Source organism: Guyanagaster necrorhizus (assembly GCF_019112545.1).
Source record: "Guyanagaster necrorhizus MCA 3950 unplaced genomic scaffold BT62scaffold_58, whole genome shotgun sequence".
NCBI classification, from domain to species: domain Eukaryota; kingdom Fungi; phylum Basidiomycota; class Agaricomycetes; order Agaricales; family Physalacriaceae; genus Guyanagaster; species Guyanagaster necrorhizus.
Genome location: NW_025064937.1, coordinates 30367 through 42983, shown reverse-complemented (window position 1 = coordinate 42983; position 12617 = coordinate 30367). Strand labels below are relative to the sequence as shown.

General features: G+C 43.4%; 2 protein-coding genes and 1 non-coding gene across 3 annotated transcripts; all 3 read left to right on the top strand.

Annotated features, from left to right (window-relative positions):
- Positions 1 to 8540: 8540 nt before the first annotated feature.
- BT62DRAFT_938503 (uncharacterized protein) lies at positions 8541 to 9821 on the top strand. Its single transcript, XM_043187556.1, has 7 exons — positions 8541 to 8962; positions 9013 to 9041; positions 9093 to 9104; positions 9161 to 9333; positions 9390 to 9475; positions 9527 to 9550; positions 9599 to 9821. Exons 1-7 carry the CDS (start codon positions 8719 to 8721, stop codon positions 9760 to 9762), a joined length of 732 nt encoding a protein of 243 aa, XP_043033419.1. The 5' UTR covers positions 8541 to 8718; the 3' UTR covers positions 9763 to 9821.
- A 747-nt stretch (positions 9822 to 10568) lies between these two features.
- BT62DRAFT_1013251 (uncharacterized protein) lies at positions 10569 to 11916 on the top strand (the record flags this gene model as incomplete). Its single annotated transcript, XM_043178029.1, has 6 exons — positions 10569 to 10691; positions 10742 to 10903; positions 11295 to 11351; positions 11389 to 11435; positions 11492 to 11706; positions 11759 to 11916. The coding sequence occupies 6 exons, from the start codon at positions 10569 to 10571 to the stop codon at positions 11914 to 11916; spliced, it is 762 nt and encodes a 253-aa protein (XP_043033418.1).
- BT62DRAFT_t187 lies at positions 11387 to 11479 on the top strand. Its single transcript has one exon. It is a non-coding gene; the product is annotated as a tRNA-Met (tRNA).
- Positions 11917 to 12617: the final 701 nt, after the last annotated feature.

The following is a 12617-nucleotide window of genomic DNA, read 5'->3' as shown; positions in this document are numbered from 1 at the left end:
ATTCATCTGCAGCAGGATACCTCTGGCTTTGCATTGACAAATCACAGCATGCTCACATCAGTCTCCTCATGAGTAAGCTCACAGCTATGTGGTCGAAACTGAAAGACTGTTAGACCCAAATCTCATGTGACAGTCAACACATGATAAACAGTTTGGTACCTCGCACTTCGGGTATATCTGACTGAGTTCACTAAGGTGTCAAGAGTACTGTGTGGTACAAGGCTCGTCGAATTAGCAGAGCTCGAGATAAGATGGTAGCGTGTAAACTTTAGTTCGAGACTGGGATATTACAGCGAGAACTAAGCTACTTAAATACTGTTCCGTTATCATATTATAAATAAAGCTGTGGTCCTGCTGTTTATGCTGTTTCCCCTGCCTTTGTCAGTCTTCCTCCAAAAGCCATTGTCCTGCTGTGTGCTGTTACTGCTGCACCGCAGTTGAAGGATAAAAAGGTCGTTGTCTCTCCCTTCACAGCACACAGCAGCGTGTTATGACAAGGACTGACTGGGTTTGCTGAGCTAAGCATTTCCACAGTCCTAAGCGCTGGCCTAAGCGCCCTGACTAAGCAAAATAGGGATCACTTCTGAGGAAAAAGAAAAGAAAATAGAGGAAAAACAGGAAAAATCGTAACAAAGACATTCACCAACAGCAAAAACCGGGCATCCATTTCAATGCCTATGATGCCTTATTCAGCATTCGGAAGGATGATGGAGAGTCTCTCTCTACTCTCATTGGACGTGTCTCACAAGCTATACAAGACATCAAAGCACTCCATCCCAAAAGATTCACCATTGATCAACTCAATGAAGAGCTTCAATCCATGACTCTCATCTGTGCCCTCCCATCTGATTACAACAATTTCGTATCATCAGTCCTTCTTCTCCATTCTCTCAGTCTCGACAAACTCATTGCTGCCTTCCACACTGAAGAGATGCAGCACTGCTCTCATGACACCACTTCAGCAACATCATTCAAAGCAAGCACTGTCAGAGTCCAAGCCACTCATGTGGCATCATCTGATACCACCTGCAGCTGGTGCACCAACTCTGAACATACCAAGAAGGAGTGTTTCAGCAAAAAGAAAGCCAAGGAGTGAGCTATACAGCATGTCCAGGAACATCGGAATATAAAATCAGGCAAGAAGGTGGGAGAGGCAAAGACAGAGAAGTCAAACATTGTAGAAGAGACTGCCAGCCAAGCGAGTATCAATCTCTTGTCCCCAGCATCATCTAACTGGAATATGGACACAGGTGCTTCATCTCACATGAGCCATCGTCGAGACTGGTTTCATGTCTGGACACTACATGTGGTTCCAATTTGGTTAGCAGACAATTCAATCATCTATTCAGCAGGCATGGGGACAGTTGTGTTTGAGCCTAAAGAGAAGAATGGAGAGGTCTGTGAGGCTGTTGAGTTCCAGGATGTACTGCATGTATCTGATCTTTACAATAACTTGCTTTCACTCTTCCATCTTACATATCATAAAGGATATGAGATCAACATAGCTGGGTTATCTGTTTAGTTCTTTCAAGACAAAGTGCTTCATTTCTCAGCCACCGTTAATGATAATAACATCGGATATCTTAATGGCACCACTCACACTACAAGGCTGGTAACCTCCAATACTGCGAGCATCTGTCCATTTGATCTGACTCTATGGCATTGATGAACCTGTCACAGAAGTATAAACATTGTCTGGGACATGTACGAGAATCAACTTGTCTTGAATATGAAGATGAACAATACACAATCTAATCCTGACCCAATTTGTGAACCCTGTCTTATGGGCAAGCACAGGTGACATAATATCCCTCGAGAGCTCTCACCTCTTCCAACACACCCTCTTGCAATTGTATTCTCTGATCTTAAAGGACTGATATCAGTTGCTACATCAGAAGGTTATTGCTACTGGATCACTTTTATATGAGGTGCTCTGCATTTTTAGGCTGTTGCCTTGCTAAAGCACAAGAGTGATGCTCTGGCTGAATTTAAACACTACAAAGGCTATGCTGAAAACTTTCATGGTCTGAAGATCTTAGAGGAGCAAGACGATGGTGAAGGAGAGTATATGGGTCATGAATTTGATCAGTTATGCATAGAAGAAGAGATATCAAGGCACCATACTGAGCCTGATGAGCCTCATCAAAATGGAATTGCAGAACATGCAAATCGTGATATTGCTGAAGAGGCTATTACTATGCTCTATGAAGCTCATCTTTCTCCCTCCTTCTGGAGACTAGCAGTGCTTGCATTTGTATATATGTGCAACCATTGCCCTACAGCACCACTTCCTAAAACAACACCATATACTGGCTGGCATAAGAAGAAACCTGATGTCTCTAACTTGCGTGTCTTCAGCTGCTTAGCTTATGTTCATGTTAAAAAGAACAAGCAACAAGGTCTTCAGCCATGCACTACTAAATGCATATTTGTTGGATATCCATCAGGCACAAAAGCATGGAAGTGCTGGAATCCTGTAACCAAGAAGTTTATCATATCAAGCCATGTTGTTTTTGATGAGCAGGTGTTCCCAGGAAATACAAAAACTCTTATCAATCCCTTTGGTGATCTATTTTCTTCACTCCCAAATCTGTCAGATTCTCCTATGCTGCCTGATCAAGGGAGAGACTTTAACAATGATGATCTTTCACCCTCAGAAAATCCTCCAGCACCAAATCTCTTACCTCCTCCAAGCCCATCACCTCCAGTATCACCCCTTCCTCATGATGTTATAACTCCCCCTGGCTCACCATTTGATGGATCTCTCTCAGACCTAACTCCATCACCATCACCACCATCTCCAACAGACCTAGGTAAATATGAATACAGAATATGCGATGATGGCTTATATGATCCTGGCCCTGATTATGGTCGTGGAATGTGCTGAAATGTCAACAATGATGATCATGTGAGAGATGCAGAGGATCAAGCACATACAGCCTTTATGGAAGATAAAACTATTCTCAAAGGCATAGCTTTCTCCAGCCAGACAATTGAGCATTTGACAATGGAGAAAGGACTGGAAGTTGCATTTGAGAGCATGACAGAAGCAGCTTACAAGGCATCTACACATGATGGTGAACCTAAATCCTTTCATGAAGCTATGAAATGTCCTTCAGAGGAAGCTGCAAGTTGGTATGAAGCCACTATGCAAGAGATACAGGCACTCGTTGAGAATGGCATCTTTGAATTGGTGAAATGCTCTCCAAATTGAAAGGCAGTTGGGAGTCGCTGGGTATTCAAAGTAAAATGCAATGCTGATGGATCAATTGAGCACTATAAAGCAAGGCTTGTTGCAAAAGGATACTCACAACAATCTGGCTTTGATTACACTGAAACCTTCTCTCCAATGCCAAAATGGGCTGCTCTACGAGCTGTTCTAGCACTTGGTGCCCTCAAGGATTTAGAGCTATGGAGTGTTGACATCTCATCAGCATTTCTCAATGGTGAGCTGACAGAAGAGGTGTATATGGAGCAGCCAGAAGGTTTTGAGGAGAAAGAAAAGGAATGGGTCTGGCACCTCTTCAAGTCTCTATATGGACTAAAGCAAGCTGGGAGAGAATGGCATAAAAAGCTACATGCAACATTGACCAATGCCATGGGTTTTGAATAGGTAAAATGCAAGCATAGTGTCTGGGTTTACAAGAGAGACAGTGAGTGTATCATTATTCCAGTCTTCGTTGATGACATGACTATTGCCACAAAGACACCAGATGGTGTTGCAAAGGTCATCAATGATCTCAAGAAGCACTTTAAGCTTCGAGACTTGGGTTCAACGTCTTACCTCCTTGGTGTCAAGATCAAGTGTGACCAAGCCAACTGAACACTCTCTCTCTCCCAGCACCAATACATCCTAGATATTCTGCAATGTGCAGGAATGGCCAACTGCAATCCTGTTCTGACACCTTTGGATCCAAACATAAAACTTACAGCAGATCAGTCTCCCAAAACACCAGAGAAATATGAGACAATGTGGACAATCTCATACCTGAATGTGCTTGGCTCTGTGGCCTACCTCGCTATTGCTACCAGGCCTGATGTTGCCTATCCTGTGAGCATACTCTCATGATTCAGCAAAAACCCCAGCACAGCCCACTGGGAAGCTCTCAAACGGCTATTATGCTATCTGAAGGGCACAGTCAACTATCATATTATCTACTCTCCTGACTCTGAGTCAGATTCATCAGTCTTTGACTTTAAGACTTATTGTGATGCAGACCATGGGGGCGACAAAGATAGTGGGCATTCTACAAGTGGCTTCATTGTCAAAATGGGTACTGGAGCCATTAGCTGGATGAGTCGTCTTCAGGCATTTGTGACACTCTCAACAACAGAGGCAGAATACATTTCAGCTGTGTCTGCTGGTCAGGAAATCCTTTGGCTTTGCAACTTGTTCACAGAGTTTGGCTATTCACTCACCAATGCCTCAGTCCTCTATATCGACAATGAGTCTGCTCTGTCGGTTGCTCAAAACCCTGAACATCATGGCCAGATTAAACACCTTGACCTTCGATTCTATTGGCTGCATGATGAAGTTGAAAAGGGGCACATCCATGTGGTCCACTTATGAACTGAAAATATGCCAGCCGATGCCTTGACAAAGGGATTAGGAAGAGAGAAGCTCAGACACATGATTACCTTACTCAGACTTGTCTCAATACCTCCATAGACATGTTCGGTCGAGAGGGAGTGTTGAAGTAGCACACCCTCCATGTCACTCTTATCTTACATAATCGTAGCTACCAATACTGGAGATTGAAAGTCAACATCTACTAGCTTTTGACTTTTGACTCCAGACCTGGCATTCCCTGCTATGCTATGCAACCTGCTCTCAACATTATTACTATACATAAAGGGCTGATTGTGCATTGTTGTGCAATGCTGTTGTATCAAAAGACAATGACCAACTTGGCTCAGTTGTGATGACTAAGCTTTGTCTCACAACCTTAATCACTGAGTTTAAGCACTCTGACTAAGTATAAATAGGGGTTAATACTGTGAAAATTGTAACACATGACATGAAAGAAAATGGAAAAGCAGAAGAAGCTATTGTCCTATTCAGCATAAACTGAGACCATTGAATTTGTTTTCAGAGAGGAGCAAGACAGACACTCAAAGATAAGGCTATCAAAATCAAGTAGAGAACATTTCATTGCAGATATTATGATGCACTAGTCAAGTAGATTATACATCAACTGACCTATATACTATTATTCAACTTGTACTCTAGAACAACAGAACAATGCCATGGATATAGTGCTGCTGATGTGCTTGGTAATGGCTAAGTGACTAAGAGAGGTGAATGGGGAATAAACTCTCAAACATCAACACCTAACCACTCAATACACAATCACCAAATACAGTTGAGGTCAGTTGTTTCAAGTATGATAGAAGCACTCTTGCAGTCTTAAGTAAAATTAAAGAAACAGTCAATAAAGACAGTTATTCAACTCTATCTTGCTTTCTAAGGTGCAATACTCATGAGAGTAGTTTATAGCAATGTTTAAGTATAATTAGGACTTAGAATCAATGCACAATTGTGCTCTAAATCAACTTAGAATATTCTGAAACCCAAATACTAAGTCTATCAAGCACTTAGGCTTGACTAGCTGCACTCTTGGCTGGCTAGCAGTCCTCAAAACTGAAGAACTTGTATTCTGACACTGAAACCCTTATATTTTGGAACACAAATTAATCTGAAACCCAAAATACAGTTATTATTCCAATCCAATCCTCTCTAAGTGACAAAGCAACCTAAATAAATCACTCAGTCAAAGCAGAACTCAAAAACCATTGTCCCAGAGACTAACTATAGTGAGCTAGAAGGCCTGAATGTGGAGGTGTGTCACTTGCTTGCTACTTCCCCTTCTTCCCTATTTTTATACATCAACAACAGGTACAGAATCTATAAATAAAGCATTCAAAATAGTATTTCTCCTGTTTAAAGCAGAATCACACCATGATTCTGGATTTGCAGCACTCCTGGACCCACCTAGGTCTGCCCAGACCTGCCTGGCCACTGCACAGCTTTATTTTAAGCTTACAGTGCTTGTGGGTATCTAACTCCTTTATGTTTACCCAGAGTTTTAATCTTCTGGGTTATTCTTAGTAGCTTGATCAATGAGGCCCAAACAGGCCTGGCCAACCAGTCATATCTACTCTATTCCTCTCAATTCTAAGTCTCTTAGATCACCTGATACCTAGAAAATTCAGACTTAGGCATTTGAGTCAAAACTCAGAGTGCTAGCCACAGATCATTGGGTTCCACTTCCTACTGCTCCTGGATAGTGCTGTCTTTACTCAATACTCCACAACTGGCTATGATATTATACCACTAGCTGTCTTAGAATATACTTGTCTTAGTGGCATATAGAATTGGCCCTATTTGAGGTACTGTTTCTAAGTCCAACTTGGACTTAGTATTTTTCAAGATGTGATGCAGAACTTTTCTAAGTTCAAACCTGACTTAGGATTTTTATCCTTAGACCATGTTATTTTACAAAGTCCCTTTTGGACTTAGTATTAGTGACTAGCATGACTATCAGCTTGGAGCCTCAGCCATAGTCCTCAGTTACTAGCATATTCTAGTGTGTTATGCAGAATTCACAAGTTATAGGGCTGGACATATACCCAGCATATCACCAGTATTCTCACTAAGTGTGCTAGATACTAGATCTTGGCATAAGAGCTGAAAGATTGGCATAACAATAAATTCCACAGCTTGATCCATGGTCTGGCCAGATTGATCACTCAGATAGCTGCATATGAGCTCATATCTGCCAGAAAGTGAGTTCAGCATATCTGGTTGGGTCAGCAAGTATATCAGTCAGTAGTCTGTTATGTTAGTCAGATATAGATAGCCAGAAAGTATAAATACAAAGTCATATATAGAGAGAGGGCAGGCTTCTGGGCCTCTCAAAACACTATCAAGCAAATAGTATAGGTTGTATTTGACTAAGAGCTTTGAGTCATGGACCCAATCTGAATAGTATTGTGGTGATCAGATCACTTTATTTTGTGAAAGAACTCTTAGAAAGCAATCAAAAGTTTATATCAGACAGTCAGACAGTTCAGAGACAGTTCAGAACAGTCAGTATTATGTATAAGTCACAACTAGATGCATTGTATCAGTCCAGAAACTGCATCAGGAAGTCAGTACAAGTTCAGAACCTGCACCAGACAGACTATTTGAGATAAGTTTTGTTGTGTTCAGTGACACAGACAGCTTTGTCCAAGCAAACTCCAATATACATCTTTGAACAACCCCTTATGGCACCCTATCTATGTTACATTCTTTACATACTTAGAATCCAGATATTACCATTCCTCCCTCAAACTGCATTGTGATTTGGTTTTGGTGTTTTAGTAGTATGCATCCTGCACATTGTTGATTCATCCATTGCTGCTTCACAGCATTTCAACATCATAACACATTTGAACCCTCTGTCATTAAGGCTGTCTGTGTCTACCAAGAAATACTTGGGTTCATCTATCATGTAGTTTAGCCATTGAAAAGCAGACATGAAACAGGACAAAGCCATTGAAACCAAAACATATCTGAGAAACATGAGAGAAGCAAAAACTGATAGAAAGTGAGTTACACTTTGCTTTTTTTCTGTGAAGTCAGAAGAAGGGGATAAGTAACAAAGGAATTAAAAACCATCAGCTCATAAACTGTATCATGTTCAAAAACTTTTAACCCTTGGAATGAAGGGCTGATAACTAGCAATTTTGATGGGATGAAGGTATCAAACAGTGCAGGAGTATTCAGCAAGAACTTGTCCTTCATACAGAGACAGTACAGTCATGATTTCTGATAGAACAAACTTTGAGAAATTGAGGACATGAAGTCCAAGAATCAGCTGATTGTTAGTGACTGTTGAGTACTGCCTTCAAGCAGACCTCACAAGAGGAAAAAACAAAGAAATTCATATGCACTATGAAATTTGATTTAATCAAGATTGCTTTGCACATTTAGGCCTAGATGTGGGACAGCTTAATTGAACTGTGTGCATGTGAATTTTGAAGTAGAGGAAGTAAGGAAGGATGGGCATTGCCGTTTCGGCAGGTCGGATCCCTCCGGTCACGGTCATGTGAACTTTATGGCAGGGAATTATCGGTGGCTTTACCCGGACTGCGTAACCAAGTACTTATCGCGTTGCCTCAGACTCTCTAGCGACGCTAATTTACAGTTACAATGGCAGCATTCTCCAATGTTCTTGGCCTTGGCTATTCGGGTTAGTTCTTATTCTTTTGCTGCCTTTGTCTCCAACCTGTTCTCTACAGACTACGATCTATTCTTCCCTTCGCGGCTGCCTCTGCTGTGACCGCCCGTGAACATAAAGACATCCATCCAGCATCACAGTGAATTTGATTTCTTCCAGTAATATTGTATGTGTCGCAACTCTCCCTAAATATGTTGATTGACATGAAGTTGACTTCATTCAGTTCATATATCCTTGGGACAATGCCTCAGCTCGATTAATTAAGTATCGCCGGCAATGGTGACTCGGCAGATCGTCCAGTCTTAGTCTTTAGCTGGACTGTTACTGAGTTACTGCTATGCCGGCTCACTTGGTTTCTATTCGGCTTTTGATCTGTGACTTCCAACGATGTCATGATGAAGGACAGCAAGCAGACCGTTGTTCAGAAACGCAAGGGAATCTGTCACAGCAACTATAAAGTTCGCGCCTCTTACGCTCCTACATCACCGTCCCAATGCTACACACCAAACTCGCTTGGCTCTTCCTGTGTCCTTGTCTCCTGGCAACCGCAGCTGCGAATTTCGCCGCGGACCCCTCCATCGACGTCTCGGCTATCTACACCGCTGGTCAAGCGAGCACACTGTCACGGACTGGTATTATTGATAGCTTCCCCGCGACCGAGGGGGACGAAGACAACGTCTATATCCAGGGGAATTGGCTCAACCTTGATGGTGTGTCTGCATACCATTTTGTTGCAGGTGAGCATATCGCACCTTTTACCGGTGGAATGCGCTTCATGTCAACCTAGACATGGACGTGGATTGCGATGGAGTCGACGTATGTTTCTTCATATCACGTCGCCGCTCGAGCTAATGCTTAGTCTTATAGTACCAATGTGCGGTACGTACTATCGTGTGTATACATATTCCCAGCATCCTCCCAACGACGCCAGACAGGGAAACCCCGACGGTCAACCAGAAACCTCCTTTGGTGCACTAGACGCCTCGTCTGTGCCATGGTACGTTATACCCCAGACATTCTGGGACGCGCACCAGGATATCAAGCCCAATGCGCTTGGTGCTGTCATCTGTGACGGAAAGATGTTTTATGGGATTTTCGGGGACACCAAGTAAGTAGGCGGTTTTGGTTTCGTCTTGTGGATACGCGGCCAACATATCTTTGCAGCGGGGATGACCCGGAAGTTATTGGGGAAGCCTCACTTGTGCTAGCTCAGACATGTTTTCCGGATGAAGGTCTAAGCGGGGGCAATGGTAAGCCTATTTATTCTATTCTATTCCATATTTTCATTTTTTAAAACCTAGGCCATACGCCGCTGGACGTCCTCTGTAAGAATTTTTGGCGTCTACGCGTGTTCCATACTAATGGTTGTGCAGATATCATCTTTGGGTCTAAAGTACCCTCAGGCGTCGGGAAGGAGAGCATTGACATTGACGCTTTGAAGACGCTCGGGGACGAGCAGGTCCAGCTCCTTGCAACCGCTCTTGGCGGTAATGGAAGTGCCAATAGTACGATCACCATCATTGAATCGGGAAACTAACATCTTTTCTTGCTTAACCCATATTACCCGTCCTTTGTATACCCTGCAACAGAACACCTAGAGCCGGTCTCGCTATAAATTTTGTGTCGTTTTTTGAGCGTGTCGAAGTTGAGGCTGATTTTCGATATAACGCAGAGGATAGATCGAACTAACATAAGTGCATACGGATGCCTTTGAAGGGTTACGGTAAATATGCCACAGGTGACATTATACCATATGCTTCCAATATCTTGAGACCATGCGAAGCCTGGAAGGCGTGATTTATGAATGATACCGATTGCTCGGTCCCAACTCAGTTGCAACTTGAGTTGAGGCCACAGTAGTTTGTGGGTTTTATGGCTGGACGAAATCAGACTGGGGCAACTGGTTCGATTCCAGTTGATACCCATCACTTCTTCTAACTTGGGCCCATCTGTCTTACGTCTATAATCGCCAGTCTTATGCTAAATTGTGGTTCAAAAGTCTGAATCTTGAACAAATACTGGCCACATATTCAATACTCACATCACCTGAGCCAGAATAAATTGGCAGGGATCCAGCCCTCGACTGTAAATACATAAAATACTCCCCAAGAGGTATCTCTGAAACATCCTTAGACAAGCCCAATCTTGACAGATATCAATGTCTCCAACTGCACCCAGCACTGGCTCATTCTCAACAGGAGGACTTCAGGGACGGAAGGGTTCATCAACATCTCTGTTAATCTCAGCTTCAGGAGGATGACAATTTGGGACATAAACCCGAGGAGCTTCGCCGTCACACATGATATCGAACGCACTTGCTTCTCCTGTAATACAAACACCACCATGTATGGTGTTCTTGGGCTGGATCACCGGGGCGCCATCAAATGTGCTGTTATCAACAATGTCAGACACGTCAGTTACCGAATGAATGGAAAAACGACGGACGACAACGTCTTGACACAGTGCGTGATAGGTCGGCATTAGCCTATGAAGCGTCATCGGCTGAACCCCATTAGACTGGGAAGAGAGAGATTGTCACTGTCAAGAAGCTCCGCGACGAGATGCGGTTTGTTTTAGATCGTCGGGAAAAGGGCAAGAGTATACGAAAGGATAAAATGGCATTATTCCCCGGCAGAAAGGGGAACATCGGCGTTTCCAGGGTGAAACTCTTCAAATTTGTGAGGTACTAGAGGTTATTCAATATGACGTTGTTTTACGATATTCAGAGGGATAGAATGAAATTGTAACCATATTCATTTCTTCTCTTACCAAATCTGATTCCTTTTCCTTATCTTTAGTTGCAGCAGTATCAACATCAGATGACGTTTCCCGAACGTTTGAGCGACCCGCCTTCCCACAACCATGCGATCAGCTCATGAAAAAAAGCCTGCATTGGCCTGTGTCTCTCCACTTCGCCATCTCTAGTTTGATAATATCCAATGATGCCACAATTGGGCTGCCGTACAGTCTGCATGGTAATACTTCCGTGCGGAATTCGTAAGGCCTACAATCACAAGTACTATTTTTCTTTTTGTCCGTCTACTTATTTCCTATGTACTTCTTTCACAGGATGTTGATGTCAACCTCGAGCCGGCTCCGCCACTAGATGACACACACGCCTTCTTGGTGGGCTTTTTCGTGTTTTAACATGGCTGTATCATAGCAGCATGGCGCAGTGGTAGCGTGCGGGGCCCATATATCGATGGAATGGTTGCTTGACTCCGAGGTCACTTGATCGAAACAAGTTGCTGCTACTTGTCCGTTAGCATTACACTTGTTCTTTCGCGGGCCGTGGCCACTCGGTCGCGCTTGGAAAACTTGATTTTGCTTCTGCCTGTCTCACAATACCTCGTATCTCGCACTGGAGGGCCTGTTACGCATAACTGTCGTCGCCGTGGCACATCGATGTCTTTGCTATCTATTAAACAGGGGGTTGATATCATCGAAGTCGGCGTACCACTTCACAATACGGGATATCGACGTACGTCCCAAACTTCCTTCTTCCTATCCCAAAGCCTAATATATCATTCCAGTGCTCGTGTGCGTACTATCCTCCTTCGAGGAGAGGCTCCGCCATTCACGCACGTCGATACAGCCCGACGAAAATCCAGAATTATTTCTTTTCGTACTTGACCAATTTTCACCTTTGAAATCATCGTTGATCGTCAAACCAGCAACGAAAAGGCCATAGATCAATATAGACTGTTCAGGATTGCTGTATTGGGATATGGCCGAATTGAAATAAGTAACTCCTGGCTCAACTTGTTCGATCCCAGTTGGGGCGGATTATGTGATGATGAGACACTTTTTTTGACCCACATCGAAAGAGGCATCACGAAAGAAGTGCTGGGACACTTTGTTAATATATCACACATTTAGTTCTCTTTCTAGTTTTATCGGCAGTGTCGAATTTCGGTGCTAGGTACCATGAATTTGAAGTGAACCCTCGACTGAATATCAACCCTAATGAATTAATCTTCAAAACGAGAGACCTTATCGTCGGTCGTGTAGCCGAACGAGGTGACTCCGAGTGGCTCAACTGGTTCGATCCCAGTTGCCGCCAATCACCCCCGACTGTAGAATTGTCTTTTTGATCCGCATCCAGGGAGTCATGAAACATGTGGTGGATGGGACTCTACCAGAGCACACTGTATTCAGTGGTCATTCGCCAACACAACACTTTTATCGGCACGTCATTGCACGGTCGGTATGACACGAACCCTCGGCTGCCAGTGGGTATCAAGCCCAAGTTCACAAATAATGCGAGGCGATCGATATGTACGGGTGAGGGCCGGCCATCGCATTATCGGTCATATAGCCTAACAAGATAACTCTGGCTCGACTGGTTCGAACCCAGTTGTCGCTAATCACAGAAGAAACAACATCGTTTTT

What these genes read in the sequence shown, in the direction of transcription:
- BT62DRAFT_938503 (XM_043187556.1), top strand. Translation starts at nt 8,719, where the DNA reads ATGCTACACACCAAACTCGCTTGGCTCTTCCTGTGTCCTTGTCTCCTG. An exon ending in GGGATTTTCGGGGACACCAA is followed by an intron (nt 9,334 to 9,389) that starts GTAAGTAGGCGG and finishes ATATCTTTGCAG; the next exon opens with CGGGGATGACCCGGAAGTTA. An exon ending in TACGCCGCTGGACGTCCTCT is followed by an intron (nt 9,551 to 9,598) that starts GTAAGAATTTTT and finishes ATGGTTGTGCAG; the next exon opens with ATATCATCTTTGGGTCTAAA.